The sequence below is a fragment of the Rhincodon typus genome, chromosome 20, assembly GCF_021869965.1.
Source record: "Rhincodon typus isolate 14 chromosome 20, sRhiTyp1.1, whole genome shotgun sequence".
Classification (NCBI taxonomy): Eukaryota; Metazoa; Chordata; class Chondrichthyes; order Orectolobiformes; family Rhincodontidae; genus Rhincodon; species Rhincodon typus.
Window position 1 is genome coordinate 48,342,196 of NC_063351.1, and position 25,972 is coordinate 48,368,167.

The 25,972-nt window shown below is 39.8% G+C and overlaps 1 protein-coding gene across 1 annotated transcript in view; it reads right to left on the minus strand.

Moving 5' to 3' along the window:
* The window catches only part of pdzd7a (PDZ domain containing 7a), a 101,642-nt gene that overhangs the window by 33,066 nt on the left and 42,604 nt on the right, over positions 1-25,972 (minus strand). Inside the window, exons 10-13 of the mRNA XM_048608931.1 lie at positions 16,122-16,285; positions 14,888-14,979; positions 7,715-7,806; positions 373-444 (exon numbers count right to left, since the gene is read on the minus strand). Of these exons, the coding sequence (XP_048464888.1) occupies positions 373-444; positions 7,715-7,806; positions 14,888-14,979; positions 16,122-16,285 (420 nt within the window). The remainder of the gene's footprint in view (positions 1-372; positions 445-7,714; positions 7,807-14,887; positions 14,980-16,121; positions 16,286-25,972) is intronic.

Consider the following 25,972-nt stretch of genomic DNA (forward strand, 5'->3'; position numbering starts at 1 on the left):
CAGCTCTACACCTTGTTATTTCTATCTGAAAAGTTGGGCTGTCTTTATGGAGCAACTGTTGTGTTTTGTCTCCTAAGATTTTGCATATGAGGATGTTACCAAGCAATCTACCACTATCAAAAAAAAGGTCATTTTTCCTTATGTTTGATGAGGAGTATGAAGCGTGGGGATTCTACTGGGTACCCGGTTGACTCTCAGAACAAAGTTGCAGCACTAGCTGCCAGGAATTATCGATTTTTGCAGCATGTTGCTCCCTACATTGTAAACCACTCTCAAATCTCATAGCTAATATGGATTATGTCATCATGTCATAATTTATTACCCCCTGATGATAAAAGAAGAAACTCCAACTGTATGGCTCAAGAGACTAACCTGGAATTGGTGTGATCAAATGTCTCTTCGGGGTCAGTCCATTGTCAGCAGCCCTCAGTACAGGAGATCTCCCTGGTGAAAGGTTTTTATTGAGAATGAATTAATCAATAGTACAAAATAAGGAGCTTAAATCTATGATAGTTGCATCTTCACCTTGAACAAAAATGTAACTTTGCATACTATAGGTTAGTTCCCTTTTATAAGGTTGTAAGACCAGCAATGTTTTGAAAAATGTAATTTGGAATTGGTTTCTTTTAGGTGTATTTCAACATTGTTATTATATGGCTCACTGGCTAAGTGTCAATTTCAGGTAGGGCTTTGCTCCGTGAGCTCGAAGGGGTTATCTCATGGAGTTCTCCAGTGTTCACTTTATTACGTATGTATCATGCTTCAATGCTGTCGATCTTATGCTACCATGCTGTCACCAGCAATGGATTTTCTCACCACTGCCAAGATCTTGTGTGATTTCTGTTGCCATATTTAAAGTCCAGCTATGCACCAGATCAATAGCTGCCAGACATGAGTACCTTTCACAGGACACATAGTGGGATGGAAATGAAAAAGAACAACTTCTGAGGACACATAGATGGCACGGTTGAATCTTCATTGGGAAAAGAAGTGCACATTCATAAATGTATTGCTACTTTACATAATCGCCTGTCTGATCAACTGTCATAATAAGTGGAGCCACAAGAATCAAGCTACATAAATTACCTGTTTTTAGTGCTACACCTTGATAAGAGTCCTGTCTATGGGAGTCCCACATTTTCCCCAATGTCCAGCATAGCATAACAGCTTGTTGTTAAATGTGGCGATATCACATGTTGGAAAGCCTTAAACAAAATAGGCAATACAGTCGTATTTTGCAGAGAGTTGCAGGTTTAATCAGATAACATAGGAGATCCCCAAACTTGTTCCATTTTTCCTTGCAGTCCCTTCAACCCCATGAGTTTTGGGCTTCCACACATTCCCAAACATCTCTTTCATTTGCATCTTCATCTCCCACTACTACCACCTGTGATCTGGGCCAATAGCTTAGTCATGCCAAAGATCATCCTGCACTGTCCTACCATTGAAGCCAAGGTGGTAGTGGCCATTGATAGCACAACCCCCACCCCTGCAATATCACTCTGACTTTGGTGAATAGATCCCAGGACTGACTGTGGCACACCCCGTGAATGATTTGGAAAGATGGCCCTGACTGTTCAGTGATCAGATACTTGGCTAATCTTTGCTCAATTCCACGACTCATTTACAATGAATTCCCAGACCAGTTGCACTGGACCTGCGGGACTGACTCTGGTCCTCTTCTTAGACTAATATGGAACTCCTGATCCTGGCCAACCCGAGCAGCCAACGGTCCATTTCCAACATGTGGACTCAGATTGGATGCTGTCATTAACTTACTGTTTCAATATCCCAACTGACAATAGCCCACCTGGACTTGACCAAGGCTTACTCCATTAGACTTTGAGGCGCTGTCATTTGGTTGAAGCACATTCAGCGTGTTTGTTGCATCAGCTGTTGGCACATGCTGTGGGTGTGACATTGATGTAGCAAAGTGCCAGTACATCAACATGTCCATAGCACTGATCTCTGTTGACAGCCACGACCATCTTTGTGGCTGTGCTAAAAGGCAAAGCAAGATTGAAGTACTGTGAGTCTGTAAATTCTGATTAAGATGCCAAAGTGCAAAAAGGCAAAGCAAGGCAGAGATGCTGTGAGCATCCAAGTGGGCAGCAAGTGAAGAACCACACATAAAGCAAGTGAGAAGTCCTGAGGTGCACTCTGCTCTGATGCATGAGAAAGACTCCTGTCCCATTGTATAAAACGGCCTGGCAATTGCATGACAATAAAAAGTGTTAGTGGACTCCAATGTACAGCACTGACGCTGATAACTATTTTATGTGAGTTGGAGATGTACCATGATGGTTGGTGATGCTGGTGATTGTCTGATGCCAACCTTTGAGAATAGAGGATGCAGGCAGTTGCTCCCCATGGAGTGTCACCTGAGGTGCTGACCAAGATGGGGGCCAAGAGAAGCAAGTGGCGAGCAGCAGCTCTGACCAGGTATGAGCTCTGACTTTCATGTCAGGAATTGTCACTATCCGGTTTCTCTCCGTTGTGTGGGCGAATAGCAGACTACTTATAAATGAGGTGAGATTAGGTAATAATGAGATGTAAATGTGTCAATAGGCCCCTTGCTGCTCACAAGCAAGAATCTTGTCTTGCCATTCAAATCTCAGGTGGAAAACTGGACTTATTTTTCTCAATGTTGAGAATCACATTTTTCCAATCTTCGCCATATTTTCCCAATTGACTCACCATTGTCCACATCATTCAGGGGCTGGGAATATTCACCCAATTGGTTCATGAGTGCATTCTGGGTGAGGGGGCAGATAATGTAGCATAGGGGACCATGGAAGTGTCATGGACTGGGCATGGGAGGGGTGGGGTGGTTTGGGGCTTTGAAGGTGAAAGTGTGAGGGCCAAGCACCCTTTAGTACAATTGGAATGTAGCTCCAGAGAATGCAGATGTGAGTTTTAACCAGCCCTCCCCAACATTTGCCTGCATCCATGGCAGCCTTCTAACTTGCTGTAGTGGCAGATGGTCCAACTTGACCCAGTAATTCTGGAAAACAAATATGATGGGTAGGGATCTTTGCTAAAAGGAGACAGGTTTACCAATTGAGGAAATTTCCCAATTTGAGCTACACATCTTGGGATAAAAATTCAACTCTATATTTCCTTACTCTACATCTCCTAAGCATTGTGTTCTCCTTTGGCTTGGCCAATTTCTCAACATTTACATCAGATTTTGTCTCTAAGAAATTTATTAAAAAAAGGTGCAATCTAAACAGGAAAAATTGATTTGTATGCTTTGTTTCAATTGCCTTTAATTTTTCACATTTTCATTACATTATCTAAGCCATTAGGCAGTAAAATTACACTATGATGCTTTTAAGTGACCATTTTTTTAAAAGTTTCAATCACAGCAGATTACAAATTACGGAAAAATGTGATCCTGGTGGCATATTAATTTATTGTTGCCTGTTTAATCCACATTTGGATCTAAAGTAGTATTCTTGAAATAAATATAAAATCTCACACTGTTTCTGCAGCTAAGATATTACACTAATACATAATTTTCAAAATTATTACAGCATGAAAGCAAACCTCATTTATAATGAAACAATGAAAATTTTTGTGTAGAAACATGGATGTGGATTTAGTCACACCTAATTAATACCTTTTTATATTCATGTTTACAGAAACTCTGAAAATGAGCTGAAGCCCACTTGAATTGAGAGGCCCAAGGATGGATGAAAATCACCCCTCAGGGTTTATCAGCTTTATTGGGAGTGAACTATCAACACTGATTGTGCCTTAAGAGACAGCTCAACCAAACAAATACATCAAAATCAGTTCTGAGGAAAGGCCAGTCGACCTGAAACATTAACTCTGCTTTGTCTCCACAGATACTGTCAGACCTGCTGAGCTTTTCCAGCAATTTCTATTTTACATCAAAGTCAGCAATTGTTTTTGAGTATTGGTAAGGAAGCATGAAGTGGGCTAATTGGTGGATGGGGTAGTGTGGCACTTCAGACCCAATATTGCTAAATTGTGAAATTGGATCCCTTATTACATGTTAAACCCCTGATTTACATATTCAAGTAGCCTCAAACCTGTTGTAAGCTTGAAAAAATTCATCGAGAACTTGGCAGTGTGACGAGAATGGGCACAGACCATCCCACTGCTAAGTCAGTCTGTATTTTAACATCCAGAGACAGGAATAACACATAACAATTTTTACGTCAACAAGTTTCTATAAGCAATTTTCAACATTTCTAAACCTGCTTTTAATTGTTTTATTTTTTGAAAGTAATTAAATATACTAGTAAATACTTTTGTGTCAGTATTTACCATGGAGAAGGACATGGATGCTACAGAACTTGGGGAAATACATGGTGATGTCTTGAAAGGAGTTCATATTAGCAAAGAGGTGGTGCTGGAGGTCTTAAAACACAAAGGTAGATAACTCCCCAGGACCTGAACAAGTGTTTCCCAGAACTTTATGGGAAGCTCGGAAAGAGATTACTGGGCTCTTTGCTCAGATATTTGTATCATCAACAGCCAAGGGTGAGTTGCTGGAAGTCTCGAGGTTGGCTAATGTGGTGCTATTATTTAAGAAAGGTTATAAGGAAAAGCCAGGGAACTACAGACTGGTGAGCCTTATGTCAGTGGTGGGTAAGTTGCTGGAGGAGATTTTGAGGGACCGATTAGTAAGGTTAGATCGCATGGGATCCAGGGAACTAATCAACTGGATACAAAATTGTCTTGAAGGTAAGAGACAGAGGGTGGTCGTAGAGGGTTTTCTTTCGGACTGGAGGCCTGTGGCCAGCGTCAGCCACAAAGATCAGAACTGGGTCCACTGATTTTCATCATTGATAAAAATGATTTGTATGTAAATAAAGGAGGTATGGTTAGTAAGTTTACAGATGACACCAAAGAAGGTAGCGTAGTGGACAGTGAAGAAGATTATCACAGGTTACAATGGGACCTTGATCAGATGGGCCAGTGGGCCGGGGAGTGGCAGATGGAATTCAATTTAGACAAATATGAGGTGTTGCATTTTGGTAGGGCAAACCAGGGCAGGAATTATACAGTTAATGGTAGGGCCCTGGGGGGTGTTGCCAAACAAACAGACCTAGAAATACAGGTCCATAGTTCCTTGAAAGTTGAGTTGCAGGTAGAAAGGGTGATGAAAAATGCATTTGGTATGCTTGCCTTCATTGGTCAGTGCATTGAGTATAGGAGTTGGGATGTCATGTTGCATCTGTGCAGAACACTGGTGAGGCCACTTTTGGAATACAATTCTGTCGCCCTTCTATTGGATAGATGTTGTTAAACTTGAGAGGATGCAGAAAAGATTTACAAGGATTTTGTCAGGACTGGAGGGTTTGAGCTATAGGGAAAGGTTGAATAGGCTGGGGCTAATTTCCCTGGAGCATTGGAGGCTGAGGGGTGACCTTAGGGGTTTATAAAATCATGAAGGGCACAGATAGGTTGAATAGCCAAGGTCTTTTTCCTAGAGTGGAGGAGTCCAAAACTAGAGGGCATAGGTTTAAAGTGAGAGAGGAAAGATTTAAAAGGGACCTAAGAGGGAACTTTCACGCAGAGGGTGGTGCATGTATTGAATGAACTGCCAGAGGAAATGGTGCAGGCTGGTACAATTACATTTAAAAGGCATCTGGTTGGTTATATGAACAGGAAGGGTTGAGAGGGATATGGGCCAAATGCTAGCAAATGGCACTAGGTCAGATTAGGACGTCTGGTTGGTGTGGACGAGTTGGACCGAAGGGTCTGTTTCTGTGCTGTATGACTTAATGATTGCAAGGATTAAAGAAAATCCTTGTAGTTCTCATTAAAATCTGTTCCAGAGCTGGTTATTGATTAAGAATTTTGGACATCAAGAATGAAGGTTATTATTATAAAAAAAAAGTTCCAACAGTTTCAACTTTAAAGAATGCAGTAAGTCTGCCTACATAAACTTTGACTTGTATAAAATGTCACTATTTAATTTTATACCATTCAAATTACTGTTTATTTACCAACCTTGACTTGCAGCCTTGCCACCCCTGAAAAAAATTTCAAATTCATTGCATATTTTTAAATCCCCCATAATTTCATTCCAATAACTCTGCAATTTTTTAAGAGTCCACTTCTAACCTTCCACCCTCCACTTCTGATTGCAACTGACTATCAGTCCGCTTTATTTTTAGTGATTCGGCTTTCAACCATCATTGCTCTGCTCTCTTCCCTATTGCCATCTGTATCTTACATCTTAAAAAGCAATTTTGAAATATCTTTACTCAAACTTTCTCTTACTTCCTGTAACTTCTTCTAATACCCATTCAGTCTCAGTGGGTTAAATATTTTATTATAGATTGGTTCAATGTTCAATAAAAATAATTCAAGAATCTTTCCTCCTGTATGATTTTGTTTGGCCTCTTCATGGTCCATGGTACCAGCAGAGGTCACTAGAATGATGCTCCCAAACTGACAGGAAGACAGTTGGCCATTTGCCATCTTTCTAGCTCCTTGACTATCAAATCTGGGGCTAATATCACCACATCTGTTCAGTCTGCCTGTGAGATTGACATCTATATTCCCACCTTTGCCAGAGAATCCATAGAATCCGTTACAGTGTGGAAATAGGCTATTTAGCCCAAAAAGTCCACACCGACCCTCCCAGCAGCATCACATTGCCAATGTAATCATGCTTCATCATTACAGTCAGGCATCTTACAATCACTTTGGAACAGGCCGGAAGAGAACCTGGCGTTTTCCACATTTCTACACAAAGTCAAATGAGCATCACATGATCTCTATCAACTCTGGAACTGCATTTCTAACAGTGACACTCTGTCCTCTCACCATTTTTACTTAAATAATTCTGGGCATGGGATGGGAGCCACCCCAAGGCACAAGAAATAGTATTTAAATGATCATGCCATTCCAGGTAACAACATTTTACTGCAGGCTCCTATGGTCTCCAGCTCACCAGTTGACAGTAAAAGCTCCTGGTTGAGTTGAATGCTATTCTGGAATCCTCAGGTACAGATGGGCCTGGAATATGATTATCTGACTCTGAGTGAGATCTTGCCAACCACTGGAAAATGTATTTCCTTTGGTGAGGATTGTTCCTCTAGGCATAATCATCACCTTCATTCCCAACATTTTTGACTTTCGCCCATTTTTGTTAAAATAGTTCCTGGCAGCTTCAAATGGACATCGGAGTCATGCTTCTAAATAAGGCCTGTGCATGAAAATCTCTTGGCCTCAAGGTTCAGGAAGGTGGACAGTTACTCACCTGCAACCCTGACTACCTCCCAAAGTCTAAAATCAGCTGTTTGAATTAATTTACTGCTTCATTTTCTCACTTCATTTTTCATTGTTGGGTAGCACGGTGGCTCAGTGATTAGCACTGCTGCCTCACAGCGCCAGGGATGGGTTCGATCCCATCACTGGACGACTGTCTGTGTGAAGGCTGCATGTTCTCCGTGTCTGTGGGGCATGTTCTCCGTGTCTGTGGGTGTTTCCTCCGGGTGCTCCTGTTTCCTCCCACAGTCCAAAGATGTGCAGGTTAGGGTGGATTGGCCATGCTAAATTGCTCATAGTGTCCAGGGATGTGCAGGTCAGGTGGGTTAGCCATAGGGAATGCAGGGTTATAGGGCGGGTCTGGGTGGAAAGTTCTTCAGAGGGTTGGTGTGGACTCGATAGTTTGAATGTCCTAGTTCCACACTGTAGGGATTCTATGCTATTGTACATACTCTCTCACCTGCTCTGTTCTTCAGAATATCATATGCTTCCAGTTCATAAGGCATCACCATGCTGTCAAATCTGCCCAAGTCAGTTGGTCTAATAATGGTCCTTTAGGGTAAAGACAGATAAAACACAAAAATGTATCAAAACAAGTAAATACTCAGACACCTATTGAGATGTGCAGATGCTATTTTAATAACATAGGCAGTTTAAGGAACTCTGAATAATTATGAATAAATATTATTACATCAAATATACAGCAGGCTCAGGAAGTAGTTGCAAACATGTTTCAGAGATTATCTGAAATTTACCGTGAGATTTGCCACTTATGATTGTTGCAGGTTATCAAATGTCTAATGGATTTTTCAACTCAAACATAAGCAGAAACATGAAGGCAGATAAAGATTTTCAACTTCTTCAGAGTTTATGAAATACCCTAGGTTTATAATGCCCCTACAGGATGACTGTAGACAGGTTTCCTGGGATACAGCATTCTCCACCATTTCATTACCAGTGGGTTGGAATTTAATGTCCCATTACTGGTGGGTTTGAAGGTAGCTTTCCTGCTACCTGCCTGCCTCAAACCTGTTTGAAATTTACAGGAAGTAACCCACAATTGCTCTTGTTCCTAGTAAGGCTAAAGTAGTATTTTAACAGCATGGCAATGTTGTGCAGCCCATATCATACAGAAAGACCAGCAGCTTTAGCTGCAAAGGAATCAAGAGAATGGGGCGAGGGAGACCTTCTTGCAGGTCCCATGGGCCCCATCAGAGACGTCACTCCAAAAATGACCCACCCCCTTTAAACTTCTCAACCACTCTCCCCCTTTAAACCTTGAACCTCTTGAGCCCTTGAAACCCAGCCCCCACCCACCCTTTCACTGGGACCTCTGACCCTTGTCTTACCTGGGTTCGTTAGCATGATGGAATTGCTTTTAGTTCCAGCAGTGGCCACAGTTCCCCTCTGGTGCTGCTGGTCTACAGAGCTGCCAGGCATTTCATTTGTTGCAGTTCTTTAAGGTAAGACTACCTCAAAATAAAGAAGCAGCAGTCCTGTCTTAAAGCAAGTAATGCTGCTCCTAATGTTGAATTGCTGTGGGTTGGCCATTGGGATTATGGGTGATTCCTCCCCAGCTTTTTAAGTCAGGGAGGTGAGGATTTTGATTTCCCATAAAATCCAGCCCAGTTAACCTAAATACTCACATAATTGGTGGTGGGGTTAAATTGGATCAATTTCACACTGAACAACTTTCCTAGTTCAGAGGAAAAAATTACCATTGATCACAACCAGAATTAGTTTCAACCAGGCTGAAAAGTTTTAATGGCACAGATCCCTAAGATGCAAAGCATCAATCAGCATTGTATAAAATGGGTATTATAACTGTACAACACTAGGTCAGTGGGTAAAAACTAATTTACAACTGAGGAAAAATATTTAATGATTTTGCTTAAACAATATCTGCCTTTTCAATGATATCTTCATTTCTGATAAACACTTGTTCAGTTTAAAATTTTGTATGTGACTGGATTTTTTTGTATTTAAACTTATTTCAAATAAAGTATCAACGTTAAAATATTTTACTTAATAAGAAGGCAGTTTCAATGCAAACCTACACTAATATAAATCCGCTTTCAGACACTTGGTAAAACTGGTCTCATAGGAATTATACACTATTATAATTAACAAAGCGTTTTCAGAAATTGGTTCTTTTTTCACTGATGAAATCCATGTTTAATTATCTCTTGATAACTATCCTGTCAAAAAGAAACAAGAGTAATAATTTGCATGCTTATGCAAATACAAGAGTTATTTAAAATAAACCATTGTGTGAAGAATGTTGACATGTGAACTGTTTATATGTTTAATAGAGCAGCAAATTAGAATAAGAACATTATAGTGTCAGCCTTGGATCACTGGTCACACTGTTGTCTTACAGTCATAAAGTGTGTGTTCAACCTCCACTCCAGCGACCTGTGCACATAATCTGGGTCAACACTTGTAAGCAAATTCTACACTACTGAAGTTTTGGATGAGACTAAATTGAGCTCAACCCGCTGTCTGCTCTTCCAGCTGCACGTAAAAGATTCCATGGCACTATTAGGGTTGCTAACTATGATCAAATGAAATCCTAGAGGTTTCATCACATGACTTGCCTCCAGGAATTACAGACCAGTCAGGTTAACTTCAGTCAGGGGAAAATTCTTGAAACAATTATTAGTGTGAAATTAATTGTCACATAAAAAAAGACTAATAATGAAGATCCAGCGGATTTCATAAGGTAAAATCATGTTTAACAGACCTACCAGGGTATTTTTGAAGAGGTAGCAAAGAAAGTTGATGGACTAGGGGAGACAATGGCCTAGTGGTATTATTGCTAGACTGTTATTCCACAGTCCCAGGTAATGTTTCAGGGACGTGGGTTCAAATCCTTTGTGGTGGAATTTGAATCCATTAAAAATCTAGAATTGAGTCTAACGATGACTATAAATTGATTGTTTGGGGAAAAACCCACCCAGTTTCTTTATGCCCTTTAGGAAAGGAAACTGAGTCCAGACCCCCAGCAATGTGGTTGACATTAGGGAAGAGCCAGCAATGCCTTCCTCCTGCAAATGAGAATGAAAAAAGTAATGCTGTTGATATGGGGTACATGGACTTCCAAAAGGTGTTCAATAAAGTGCCATGTAACAGATTTTTAAGAAAATTTAAAACACACATTGTAAATGGGTCAATAGCAACATGGATACAAAATTGGCTGAGGGATAGGAAATGAACAATTGTAGTTAATGGATAGTTTTCATGCTGTAGTGGACTTCCCCAGAGAGTTGGCACTCTTGTTTTCCCTGATTTATGTTAATGATCTAGATTTTGGTGCAAAGAGAACAATTTTCCAATTTTTAGATGATGCAAAACTTGTAAATTGTGACACAAAAGCAGAAAGTTCTGCAGAAACTCAACAGGTCTTGCAGCATCTGTACAGAGAAAACAGAGTTAATGTTTTGAGTCCAGTGACCCTTCGCCAGAACTGAAAGTACCTGTGAAACAGTGGTATTTATGCTGAAGATGCACATGGAGGAGGGGAGGTAAGTACAGTGAATAGAATACATGGAGATGGTGCTGACAGAGAGAGAGAGAAAAAGTGAAGTGGTGTAAAACTACAAAAAGCACATTTACAAGTTGATGGAGCAGGCAGAAAGGTGGCAATTGAAGTTCAAGGTGGAGAAATGTGAAGTGTACATTTTGGAGTAAAGAGCATGGAGAGACAGCACCTGTTAGTTTATAATATCATAACGAGTGCGCAGGAGCAGCGGGACCTGGGTGTATATATGCATGTCAGGCAGTAGCAGGCTTGGCACAGTGAGCAGTTAATAAAGCATGAAGTATCCTAGGATTTATCAATAGGGGTATAATGTAAAGGGGCAAAAAGGTTATGTTAAACTCATACACAGCACTAGTTAGACCTTACCTGGAGTACTAAGTACTGTTTTGGGTGCAACACTTAAAGAAGGTTATAAAAGTACTGGGATGAGTTCAAAATTTATGAAAATTATTCCAGGGATGGAAGAAGATTGGAGAAGGTCGGATTGCTTTTCTTGGAGAGGAGAAAGCTAACAGGAGAATTGATCAAGATTTTCAAAGCCATGAGGGGACTGGGCAGAGGAGATAGGGAGAAGCTGGAAAAGGATTGAGAATGACAGGGCACAGATATAAAATAAGTTTAAAAAGAAACAAATGCGATGTCAGAACAAAAAATCAGTTACGATCCGGAATGCATTGCCTGGAAGTGTGGAGGAGGCAGCTTCAATTCAAGCATTCAAAAGGTCATTAAATGGCTATTTTAAATGCAGCACAGTCATAGTTATGGCAAAAAAGACCACAGTGTGGCACAAGTCAGATGTGGTGCAGATGCAAACAGATGAATGGACTCCTCCTGCACCAGTAACAAATCTATGATGTGATAATGCACCATCTGACACTCCAAGTGACACACTGCTTGAAAGGAAAAAGATGTTTCATGTGATTAGATAATGAGTGACTGTTAACAGCCTTTTTGTACACCCTCATTTGTCACATTTTTATATCCAGTAAAGAGAAATGTTCAAACAAAATGATAAAAAAGATCCTTTTTAACATCCATAGAACCAGAGAAATGATACAACACAGAAGGGGTGCATTTGGCCCATCTTGTCCATACTGACCCAAAGACACCCAGGTGCCCTTTCTAATCCCATCTTCCATCAGTCCAGAGCCCAGCACCTTATAGCACTTAAAATGCAGATTCAGGTATGTTTGAAATGAGTTTAAGGTCTCTGCCTCTCCACCACCAACTCAGGCAATGAATTCCAAATACCTACTATCCTCTGTGTAAAAAGGTTTTTCCTCACATCTGTCACTTAGCTTGCATCTATGACCTCTGGCTTTTGGACTCTCTGCCAAAGGAAACAGGTTCCTCTTGTCTACTGTATCTCTACCCCTCACAATTTTGTATACCTCAATAATGTCACTCCCTCAGCCTTCTCTGTTCCAAGGAAAACAACCCCAACCTCACCAATCCCTCCTCATAGCTACAATTCTCCAGCCCAGGCTAAATCCCATTAAAATCTTCTCTGCACTCTCTCCAGTGCAATTATGTTCTTTTTATAATATGGTGACCAGAACTGCACACAATAATGCAGCTGTAGTCTCACCAGTGTCCTATACAGTTTCATCATTATATCCCGACAATGAAGGAGAGCACTCCATATGCCTTCTTGTAGCACCCCTATGATTTTTGTCTGGTTTGCACGCAGCAGTTTACTGAAGATAGGTCTTCAATTCCTAGAGACTCCTGGCTAACCCTGGAGGGTTGAAGTAGAACAATAGCAGTCGCCCCATCTCCAGACTAACATATGACAATCATCAAAATAAATCAGCTGTCATGTCACCCTGAATGAATATAACAAACAAACTTCATTGTAATTTGTTGCTGAGAAGAACTTCAGAACTTTCTAAAGTTTTGTAAGATTCATTATCAACATAAGCTCTTTTCTTCCTTTGGAGTATCTTCTTCACCAATCTGCAAAATTTCTTCTTTGGTCAAAAATTTATTACAGTCTCACCTGCAACACACAAACAAACTCAAACATGCTCTGAAACACTGAATTTTAATAATCATATTCTTTGACACTTGCAAAGTCTAATTCCTTCTTAGGTACAGATGAAGCTATTCACCATTGAAATCAAAGAACTTAGCTGAAAATGTAAATATGCTGTGTGCAACATACAACTTCAGGAAGAAACAGACATGTATATAATGGAATAACAAGGTGTAGAGCTGGATGAACACAGCAGGCCAAGCAGCATCAGAGGAGCAGGAAAGTTGACGTTTCGGTCTAGACCCTTCTTCAGAAAGAATTCATTTCTGGAGAAGGGTCTAGACCCGAAACATCAGCTTTCCTGCTCCTCTGATACGGCTTGGCCTGCTGTGTTCATCCAGCTCTACACCTTGTTATCTCAGATTCTCCAGCATCGGCAGTTTCTACTATCTCTGTATTTAATGGAAGTTTACTTCCACCAATACATGTATAATGGTACGTTTGTGTGATTGGTTAGGAACTGCCCTCAAACTAGCTATACTGGTGCTCTGCTGGAACTTACAAAAAACATTGAAGTCTTTTCTGACCCAAATTTCACCCTGGCTGCATCCCCCATCCCACAATTCCATACCACGAGAAGAACACAGATTTAGACTCTTAGCCATTTGTCAATGGCCAGACAAATTACCACAGTCCAACAGCTACTTCTCACCCATCTCTTACCCTTTGTGGCAGGAAGTTGGTAAGCAGCTTGCATTACAGCCTTCCTGCTCCTCTGATGCTGCTTGGCCTGCTGTGTTCATCCAGCTCTACATCTTGTTATCTCTGCATTACTGCCTATTGGTTTGATTCTGTTGCAAGTGGATAGAATTCTAACTACAACCTGTAGTTTCCTGCTAGAAGCCTGCTGGGTGTTAAAATCCCCCCTCATGCACTCTTATCTGTTGACATTTTGTTTCACATTGCCTTATGTCAGTCATTGAGAAGTGATAAAGGAAATGCCACATTTTTTGTGGACAAATAGTAACGTGCAAAGGACCAATTGAGCATTCATAAAGAGGTCTTTCGACAGAGCATAATGTGACAGCACATTTATGAATATACTAAAGAAGGAGCAACCTTTCCCTGAAGCTAAGTATCTTAAAAAGAATGCTAAAGGTGGTTGAGTTAACCACAGTTCTAATGAGAATAAAGACATTAAAAATTGTAAAATGCAGTTGTGAGCTCACAATCTCACTTATACTGCTAGAAGATGGTCAGACATCAGATTTAGGTTTTATTTATTGTCACATGTGCTCAAGTACAGGGTACAAGGGTACAATGAAAAGTGAACAATGTCGCCACACACTGCGCTGTCTTAGGTACAAAGCACCTAGGTACAAAATCTTAGTTACAGAAATAGACAAATAAGTTAAAAAAATTCAGCACTACAATCTGTTTCGTCTAAAAGTAGAAAAGTGAATAAATAAAGTTAAGAATTAAAAGTTAAATCAGACATTATATGACAAAACGACCAAAAACAATTATTAATAGTCAGAGTTGTGCAGCTCCCAGCAGCAGGTGCTAGTATTTCCTTAACTATGGTAATGATGTATGGTGAGGGAGATGGAAGGTGGATGAGGAAAAACTTGTACTTTTATAATGTCTTGTTCAGAAACGTTATAAATTGCTTCTCATATAAACAAAGTGCAGTGACTGTTGTCATGTAGGCAAACAAAAGGAAAGAAAAACAGCATATTTCCCTATTAAAATGAAGTAGATTAAAGTCAACCATAAGAATTACAGCACTGTAATTTTATATTAACAAAATTACATCCTTCAGTTATGATGACTTGTAATTCATCATGTGTGAAATTATGGAGTGTACATCTTATCCTGAAACGCCTTGGAAATGACACCCTGCAACACACTATTATATTCTATAGAATCACTTGTTGTCTTAAATGATAAATTATTGAACAATTTGAGATGGAGGTATTCATTCAGTATACAATGGTTCTACTTTCCTCAAATCAATAATCATCATTTATTACTTTTGTCCTCTCAGATAAAGGAAGAGCATTAAGATGATTGTATTATTAACAGAGCAAAATTTTATTTCATGGTATTCATCTTACCGGATCTCTCTCAATATCAGCAACTTCTCTGGTTTATCTAATATAGAAAGTAGTGGCCGTACCAAATCTTCCACTCCACCACCTGAAACAAACTAAAAACAAAGGTGATACTTAAGTTTTATTTAAAACACAAAGCACCCATCATATAACATGACTGCAAGGTGATAAACCATAGGTTTAAATTAAATGTCATTTTAGACAAAAAGCAGAAGAATAATTTTTCATAAAGAGGACTCTCTAAGTCCGTACTACTAGGGTGAACAATTGAAACAGAGACTTTATTCAGCATTTGTTTTTTTTTTCAGAACTGCTCCTGCTCTGACTCTATAACTTAACCAGAAATGCAGCTGAAAATACAGTTTGTGTACAGTATGTGAATAGCTTTCTACTTGACTTCTGAATATGGCAAATGGAGTAGCTCTGGAATTTCAGTCTTGTGTCAACAATCATAAATTGGATAGGTAATTCAAGGAAAGTTGGACAAAAGATTGTGGGAATTTGGCAGGCACTCGGAATTATGGTTGATGTTCAAATTCAGGTGAAATACCAACTTAGACTGGATGGCCTGATGGTTTGTTTCTGTATAATACTACATAGCATTGTGTGAAATAATATTTTACTGCCATCTAGTGGAAGATTAAATAAATAGAATAAAACAGATTAAAAATACACATTTCAACATTAACGCTAAGATGAAAAATAGTTTATCTGCACATTAAGCATAAAAAACCTTTTATAAAATGTGTTTCTGGTTTTTGTTACAGAACAATCTATTCCAGTGTTCTTTGGAGGGAAGGGTACGTTAGGAACTTGGTTTGCTTTTCACAGAATGCAGAGACTATGAAAAAAAACTTTGTACCAAATAGATTCCATAACATAAATTTATTGTTCCTAAAAAATTATTGTGGCAATTTTTTCAGTAACTTACTCAGCAGTGTAATGTTATATTACAAACCTCTACCTCAGAGGGTTGTGGATGCTCAGTCGTCACATACAGAGACTGATAGACTTTGTGTACTGAAGTAATTAAATAATATGGGGAATGATGCAGGGAGTTGAAATTGAAGTAGAAAATCCACCATGATTGTCTTGAATGATGGAGCAAATAAAAAGGTAGATTGGGCTGATTCTACTTCTATTTTCCATGATCATTACCAATTTTACATATACGATTGAGCAGGAATAATGGTAGTCAGTGATAGTCGCAAATGAAAGTACTGTGTGAAGGAAATACCTGCTTACAGTGACGCAAAACTGCGTTGACTTCATCTTGATTCAGGAGCTTTCTGGCAATGTCTTCGATCACAGCTAGCGCATGGCTGTACATGTCTGCTGCTGAGAGGTCATGTTGATCTCTCTGGGAACCCAAAATGTTAATACGATGACCTCTTTCTTTATCTTGAACCAAATGTGAACATAAAAATCCAAATTACATTCACTACTTCGCTGGTAAAGAAGGAAATCTAATTTGAAAGACAAATAAAGGTCAGAACCACTCAAGATGATCTGAATGGAGCCATGCTGCACATTTAATCAATGGAGTAATTGATAAAAAGTGAAAAAATGCACACAGTGATAAGTATCAGAAAGAAACACACAAAGATCCTTATCAAATAAAGCAAATGCTGTTTTGCTTGGTTGTTGTGCAAAAGTTATTTTTTAAACAAATGCAGTAAGAACTGAAGTTTTCCACATCTAATATTTTCTAAATCATTACTAAATAATGTAGTGAAATAGATTTTCTTGCTGCAATTAAGACTTTCTCCAGTACAAATGATAATAAAAAATATTAGATTTCATAGCAGTTCAAGCATTCGAAAAAACATGTTCTGCATGGGGAAAAAAGCAGGAACAATTCAAAAGCATCCTTAATTACTCAGCATTCACAGGCACATGAGAAACATTTACCCCGCTGAAGACTTCTGATGACGAATTTTTGAATAGCAGTCGCTATAATAGAAAGAGAGTTAAGTAGAGTTGTTTTCTCTTTATACCTGTACATTAAGTCAGGAGGAACATTAGAGCATTATTCTTTTTCAATAGTAGGCTTAAAATTATTAAAGAAATATTTTCAGAACAAGAAAAAACAATACCTCTAATGAAAGACCATAATTTCTTTGATAATACAAGTTGAGAAGTAGTGCTTTCTCGTGGATTTTACTCACAGGAATTCAATTTTGGAATTTAGTCACAGCTGGAGATTTCCACAAGACAGCAAAAATGCTTTAGGGATGTCTTCAAAGCATTGCTAAAGAGCTCAAATATCCCCAGCAAGCCCTGGAAATCCTTGACTGTGACTGACCAAAATGGAGAACACTCATCCAAGAAGTCACCAAACACATTAAAAGACTTGTTAGGAATGTGCAAAATCAAAGTTGAGGCTTCAGAGAAAGCATATAAAATTCCAAATAACTTCTCTAGCCAAACTTTCAAGTACCTATGTGCAAATTACATATTGGATTACTAGCTATCTCTGAACCTATCAAACTGGAATGGAATCAAGTTGTCTTCGATACCAAGGGACTTCCTAAAAGGAAGACATAATCACTGGTGATCTCGGTCTAGGGAACCCTATTCATTGTTAACCGAGCACATCTTACTGACATTAATTTTGCCTATGCACTCACTAGCCCACGTATTATGCAATATATTTACAGTTTAACACAGCAACTGAATTCTTGAACACATACTATTCTATTTCGGCAAAGCATTGGGTATATGAGGATAGATGTTTTGTAGTTTTCTTGATTAACTTTGAAAATCTGAAAAGAAAAGTAGAATAATTGTGAAAAGAGTTTAAAACCAGGTAGAAAAAAGGCCAATAAATTTGAAACAGCATGCAACTTGAAGCAAAAACTGAGCTGTTTGGGACAAACAATCTTCTTGCATTCCCAGAGTTTCAGCGTTCTCTCTAAGGCACTGATTTATGTTAAGGCTATAGTCTCATGGGTACTACCACCTTAACAGTTCTCAGTCCAGGAAGCCAGTTTCATAAGTCATTCTGGATGAGAGTCATTAACTCACCTGTAACTAAGAATGGAATGAGGTCCTTTCCAGTTCTGCAATCCATCGGATTACAATGTGTTGTGTTTACTCTCTAAACCTAAAAGAATTTTGTATTCAAATCTGTTTTATCAACATTTGATGAATATTTAAATATCTTGCAGATCAGATATTTGGTAAAGAAACTAAAGAAACAAGAAACAAGAAACAAAAGACCGCAGAAAATAGCAAACTCCATGTGGAAGTAGGAAAGTACTAGACTTTTCAAAATTGGACATAATTTTCATTGAGACATAGCTGAGGTACTGACAAGCTCATTGAAAGTAGACAGAAAAGATTCCAATCGTCTTATGCTATCATGTCATCAGCACACTGTTAAAACTATTTTGAATTTATGTGTATAATTCAGACACTAAAGAAGGGTTACTGGACGCATAACGTTAATTCTGTTTTCTTTCCGCAAATGCTGTCAGACCTGCTGAGATTCTCCAGAAATTTCTGCTTTTGTGTGTTTCAGATCTCCAGCATTTGCGATTCTTTGTTTTATTACACTCAGTTTGAAAGTTGCAAGGTCCAACAAATGACAATGATATAAATGACCAATTACTCTGTTCTTTTTGGTGCTGGTTGTGGGAGAAGTATTGAATGGGACACCCAAATAATTACTTGACCTCCTTAGTTTAATGCTTCATTTCAAAGGCGCACAAGTTAACTCATATAATATTCCAAATCACATATCATCCCTGTATGCTTGCTGACCTACAATGGCTCCCAGTCTGGTAATGTACAATTTTAAAGTTTGCATCATGGTTTTCAAATCCCTCAATTGCTGTGGAGCTCAGTAAACTGCCATATCAGATTTCCATTGCTCTATCTTTTGTGCCTGTACTTTCAGTTGACTAGACCCTAACATCCAGAAATCTCTCTCTAAACATTTCCAACTCTCACTCTTCCTTTAAGCTGTTTAAAACCTACCGACCTGTCCCAGTGTATTTTTATGTGGGTCATTATCAGCATTTCATCTGATAATGATCCCGTGAAAAGTCTTCGGGATATTTCACAACATTAAAAGAACTTTGTTAATACATTTTTTTGTAGCTGATATCTCTTGCAATGACTATTCCATAAATACTGCACTGGGGGTATCAATTTATGTTATGATTACTTCACGGCTGCAGTGGGTCTTCAACTCACACCTTCTTGTCTGAGTGATGAAAATGCTACAATTGACTCAAAATGAGTAACACATGATGGTATTTCAGTCCAAAGTTTGAACAAGTTTAAAATAAAGCTGAAACAGCCTGAAGGAAGGTATCACAAGTTTCAGCTTGTGAACTGATGAAAAAATGTGGACACTCAGATAGACTGATAATGACATGCTTAGTATATTGGAAAGTTGAAGATTTATGTCACTTAACTTCAGTATCCATTTAAAGAAACCAGAATAAGCAAGAAGGAATGTAATAGCTTTCAGGGAAATAAATATATGGTTGACAAAACAACTCCCAACAGTTTGCCGGATACTCAGTGTTGCTGTACAACTTTCATACTGAAGAAAGAGTTTTACTGTGAGTTCTTACTTTTTTTGATCTTTTTAAGATTCATTAAAATGTTTTGCCATTATTTAAGAAAGGCTGCAGGGAAAAGCCAGGGAACCACAGACTGGTGAGCCTTACGTCCGTGGTGGATAAATTGTTGGGGGTAATTCTAAGAGACAGGATCTACATACTGTTTTTAAGCTATTTCTTTTCATTTTCTTTTATTCTTAAACTATCAAAATGGCATTGGATTATGGCGACAAATGAAAGCTTTTCACTGTGTTCTGTTGTACTTCACTGTAAAGTACATGTGACAATAAATCACTCATTCATTCATTCACATGCATTTGGACCGGCAAGGACTGATTAGGGATAGTCAGCATGGCTTTGTGGATGGGAAATTGCGTCTGACATACTTGATTGAGTTTTTAGAAGAGGTGACCAAGAAGATAGATGAAAGCAGAGTGGTAGACATTATCTCCATGGATTCCAGCAAAGCCTTCGACAAGGTTCCACATGGTAGATTGGTCAGTAAGGTTCAATCACATGGGATCCAGGGAGAGTTTGCCAATTGGATACAAAATTCGCTTGACGGTAGGAGACAGATGGTGGTGGTAGAGGGTTGTCGTTCAGACTGGAGGACTGTGACCAGTAGTGTGCTGCAAGGATCAATGCTGGGTCCACTGTTGCTCGTCATTTATAAAAACAGTTTGGATCAGAAGATAACATAAGAACATAAGAACTAGGAGCAGGAGTAGGCCATCTGGCCCCTCGAGCCTGCCCCACCATTTAATAAGATCATGGCTGATCTTTGAGACTCAGCTCCACTTACCTGCCCACTCACCATAACCCTTAATTCCTTTACTGTTCAAAAATTTATCTAGCCTTGCCTTAAAAACATTCAGTGAGGTAGCTTCAACCACTTCACTGGGCAGGGAATTCCACAGATTCACAACCCTTTGGGTGAAAAAGTTCCTCCTGACCCCAGTCCTACATCTGCTTCCCTTTATTTTGAGGCCATGCCTCTAGTCCTAGTTTCACCTGCTAGCGGAAACAACCTCCCTGCCTCCACCTTATCTATTCTCTTCATAATCTTATATGTTTCTATAAGACCTCCCCTCATTCTTCTGAATTCCAATGAATATAATCCCAGTCTACTCAGTCTCTCCTCATAATCCAACCCTCTCAACTTTGGAACCAACCGAGTGAATCTCCTCTGCACCCCCTCCAGTGCTAGTATATCTCTTCTCAAGTAAGAAGACCAAAACTGCACACAGTACTCCAGGTGTGGCCTCACCAGGACCTATACAGCTGCAGCACAGCCTCCCTGTTTTTAAACTTCATCCCTCGAGCAATGGCAGACAAAATTCCATTTGCCTTTTTAATCACCTGCTGCACCTGCAATCCTACCTTCAGCGATTCATGCACAAGGACACCCAAGTCCCTTTGCACAGCAGCGTGCTGCAATTTTTTACCATTTAAAACATTGTCCATTTTGCTGTTATTCCTACCAAAATGGATGACCTCACACTTATCAACATTGTACTCCATCTGCCAGACCTTTGCCCACTCACTTAGACTATCTATATCCCTCTGCAGACTTTCAGTGTCTTCTGCACACTGCTCTACCACTCACCTTAGTGTCATCTGCAAATTTTGACACACCACGCTTAGTCCCCAACTCCAAATCATCTATGTAAATTGTAAACAATTGAGGTCCCAACACTGATCCCTGAGGCACACCACTAGCCACTGACCGCCAACCAGAAAAACACCCATTTACCCCTACTCTTTGCTTTCTACTGGTCAACCAATCCTCTATCCATGCCAATACATTACCTGTAATACCGTGCAACTTTATCTTATGTAGCAGCCTTTGGTGTGGCACCTTGTCAAATGCCTTCTGGAAATCCAGATACACCACATCCACAGGTCCCCTATTGTCCACCACGCAAGTAATGTCCTCAAAGAATTTCACCAAATTAGTTAAACATGACCTACCCTTCATGGACCCATGCTGGGTGTTCCCAATGGGACAATTTACATCCAGATGTCTTGCTATTTCTTCCTTAATGATAGATTCAAGCATTTTCCCCACTACTGAAGTTAAGCTAACTGCCTATAGTTACCTGCTTTTTGTCTACTTCCTTTTTAAAACAGTGGCATCACATTGGCTGTTTTCCAATTTGTGGGAACCACCCCAGAGTCCAGTGAATTTTGGTAAATAATTACTAGTGCATTTGCTATTTCTCCCATCACCTCTTTTAGTACCCTGGGATGCATTTCATCAGGGCCAGGAGACTTGTCTACCTTTAGCCCTATTAGCTTGCCCAGCACTGCCTCCTTAGTGATAATGATAGTTTCTAGGTCCTCACCTGCTATAACCTTCTTGCCATTAGTTTTCGGCATGTTATTTGTGTCTTCCACTGTGAAGACCGACACAAAATAACTGTTTAATGTCTCGGCTATTTTCTCGTTCCCAGTTATTAAATCGGCCTTCTCATCCTCTAAAGGACCAATGTTTACCTTCGCCACTCTTTTACGATTTACATATTTATAGAAACTTTTGCTGCCTGTTTTTATATTCTGAGCTAGTTTACTCTCATAATCTATCTTACTTTTCTTTATAACTTTTTTTGTGGCTTTCTGTTGGCCTTTAAAGATTTCCCAGTCTACTCGTTTCCCACTACTTTTTGCTTTTTTGTATGTGTTTTTTTTTCAATCTGATACTTTCCTTTATTTCCTTAGACATCCATGGCTGGCTCTCTCATGGAGGCATGGTTAGTAATTTTGCCAATGACACCAAAATTGGTGGTATAGTGGACAGTGAGGAAGGTTATTTAAGTTGATCTTGATCAACTGGGCCAGTAGACCAAGGAATGGCAGATGGAGTTTAATGCAGATAAATGAGAGGTGTTGCATATTGGTAAGGCAAACCAGGGCAGGGCTTACACAGTTAATGATAGGGCCCTGGGAAATGTTATTGAACAGATGGACACAGGGGTGCAGGTACATACCTCCTTGAAAGTGATGTCACAGGTAGACAGGATGGTGAAGAAGGCATTTGGCATGCTCGCCTTCATTGGTCAGGGCATTGAGTACAGGAGTTGGGATGTCATGTTCTAGCTGTACAAAACATTGGTAAGGCACATTTGGAGTACTATGTACAATTCTTGTCATCCTGCTATAGGAAGGATGTTCTTAACCTGGAAAGGGTGTGAAAACGATTGACAATTATGTTACCAAGACTGGAGGATTTGAGTTAAAAGGAGAGGCTAGATGGGCTGGGACTTCTTTGCCTGGAGTGTAGGAAGCTGAGGGGTGACATTAGAGAGGTTTATAAAATCATTAAGTGTATAGACAAAGTGAATAGCCAAGGTCTTTTCCCAGGGTAGGGGAGTCCAAAACTAGGGGGCATAGGTTTAATGTGAGAGGGAAAAGATTTAAAAGGGACCTGAGGAGCAACTTTTTTTTTTTTTTTTTTACACAGACAGTGGTGTGTGTATGGAACAAGCTGCCAGAGGAAGTGGTGGAGGCAGGTACGATTACAGCATTTAAGAAAATATTTGGAGAGTTACATGGATAAAAATGTCTAGAGGGATATGGGCCAAACACTGGCAAATGGGACTAGTTCAGTTTAGAAAACATGGTGGGCATGGATTAGTTGGGCTAAGGGGCCACTTTCTGTGCTGTATGATTCTACGTCTCTAAAATGTTGTTACTGGGCTTGACCTTGATTTGAACCCATGATGGTTAAAGTATGGTTACTGAATGGAACGAATATTACAAAAAAATTACATCTAGACTTTTCGCAATGCATTTTAAATACATTAGTATTTTTGAAAAAAGATACTTAGAAATTTCCAAGCTTAAAATTTGCTTAATTACATATAGCCATAGAGTCATAGAGATATACAGCATGGAAACAGACTCTTTGGTCCAATTTGTCCACGCCGAGCAGGTACCCTAAATAAATGTAATCCCATTTGCCAGCATATGGCCCATATCCCTCTAAACCCTTCCTATTCATATATCCATTCAGAAACCTTTTAAATATTGTAATTGTACCAGCCTCCACCATTTCCTCTGGCAGCTCATTCCACATACACACCACCCTCTGCATGAAAAAGTTGTCCCTTAGGTTCCTTTAAAATCTTTCCCTTCTCACCTTAAAACCACACCCTCTAGTTTTGGACACCCCAGGATAAGACCTTTTATATTGACCCTATTCATGCCCTCATGATTTTATAAACCTCAATAAGGTCACCCCACAGCCTCCGATGCTCTGGGAAAAATAGCCCCAGCTATTCAGCCTCTCCCTATGGCTCAAACCCTCCAACCCTGGCAACATGTTTTTAAATCTTTTCTGAACTCTTTCAAGAAGAACGTTCTTCCTATAGCAGGGAGAGCAGAATTGCACACAGTATTCCAACAAGTGGCCTAACCAATGTCCTGTACAGCCGCAACATGACCTCCCAACTCTGACACACAATACACTGACCAATAAAGACAAGCATACCAAACAACTTCTTCACTATTCTATCTAGCCGTGACTCCACTTTCAAGGAACTATGAACCTGCATTCCAAAGTCGCTCTGTTCAGCAACACTCCCCGGGACCTTACCATTAAGTGTATAAGTCATGCTCTGATTTGCCTTTCAAAAATGCAGCACCTCACATTTATCTAAATTAAACTTCATCTGCCACTTCTTGGCCCATTGGCCCATCTGATCAAGGTCCAATTGCACTCTGAGGTAACCTTCTTCGCTGTCCACTACACCTCTAATTTTGGTGTCATCTGCAAACTTACTAACCATACCTCTTATGTTCACATCCAAATCATTTATATAAATGACAAAAAGCAGTGGACTCAGCACCACCGCTGAGTGTAACACTGCCGGTCACAGGCATGGTCAACTTTTCATCAAAATGTGAGTTGAAACTAGATTAATTAGGAATAAAATGGGTTCAAAAAGCATTATAAAGTTTGTTAAGGGTGAAAGTGGTAAAATCCAACAAAAGGCTGTTTTTTTATTCACACGAGGAAAATAGGTATCACTGGCTGGCTAGCATTTATTATCTGTCCCTGTTGCCCATGAGAAGGTGGTGGTGAGCTGCCTTCTTGAATCGCTGCAATCCATGTGCTATGGGTTGACCCATAATGCCCTTAAGGAAGGAATTCCAGGATTTTGATCCAGCAACACTGAAGGAAAAGTGATATATTTTGAAGTTGGGATGATGAACTGGCCTGGAGGGGAGCTCGAAGGTGGTGGTGTTCCAATGTATCTACTGCCCTTGTCCTTCTGGATGGAAGTGGTTGTGGGTTTGGAAGGTGATGACTCAGGAGCCTTGGTGAATTTCTGCAGTGTATCTTGTAGATAGTACACACTGATGCTACTGAACGTCAGTGGTGGAATGAATGGATGCTTGTGGATGTGGTGTCAATCCCACGAGCTACTTTGTCTGAGATGGTGTCAAGGTTGTTGAGTATTGTTGGAGCTGCACTCATCCAGGCAAGTGGAAACTATTCCATCAAACCCCTAACTTGTGCTTGTGGATGGTGGACAGGCATTGTGGAGTATGGAGGTGATTTACTCAGCGCAGTATTCCTCGCCTCTGGCCTGGTCTTGTAGCCATTGTGTTATGTGATCAGTCTAGTTGAGTTTCTGGTTAATGGTAACCCTCAGGATGCTGACAGTTGGGGTTTCATGATGGTAACACCATTGAAAGTCAAGGGGTGTTGGTTAGTTTGTCTCTTATTGGAGATGGTCATTGTCTAGCATTTATGTGGTGCAAATGTTACTTGCTACTGGTCAGCCCAAGCCTGGATATTATCCAGATCTTGTTGCATTTGAGCATGAACTTCTTCAGTTAATGAGGAGTCATGATGGGTTAGAAGAACATAAAAACCAGGAGCAGGGGTAGGCAATCAGCTCATTGAGCCAGCTCCGCCTTTCAACACGATCATGGCTGATCCCTTCTCAGTCTCAAATCCACTTTCATGACCGCTCCCAATTTAACCCATTAACTAATCAAGTTAATCAAACAATGAAATCAAATTTCAATAATGAACTTTTCCAAACATTGCAATATGTTACACATGAAACATTTTAACTGACTATCGTGAGGATTTTGTTCTTTCCCTTATTTTAATTTGAAAAGTTAGTTCAGTGGCACCTCACCAGAAATTCCAGTTCAAGCTATCCATGAAAGCAGCAAACTCCTCCTTCCCGGTGACGGCAGCAGCAAGCCCTCCCATCAGACCCAGATGGCTTGCATCAAGCTCACAGAAACAGGGTAGCATCACTGGTCTGCACAAAAGAACTCAGGTACAGTACAGTAAAAAGATGAGTCTTCTCCTGAACTGTGTCAGGGTAACAGACACTATCTTCTCACTGAAAACACACACTTATATGGTCATCATTTAGTCGAATTATACCAGGCAAGTCATATAACATGATCACATCCAATCACATCCAAGCCTCAGGACTATACGATGGTATGTACTGACTGCCTGACAACCACCTCACAATATCAATGTTCA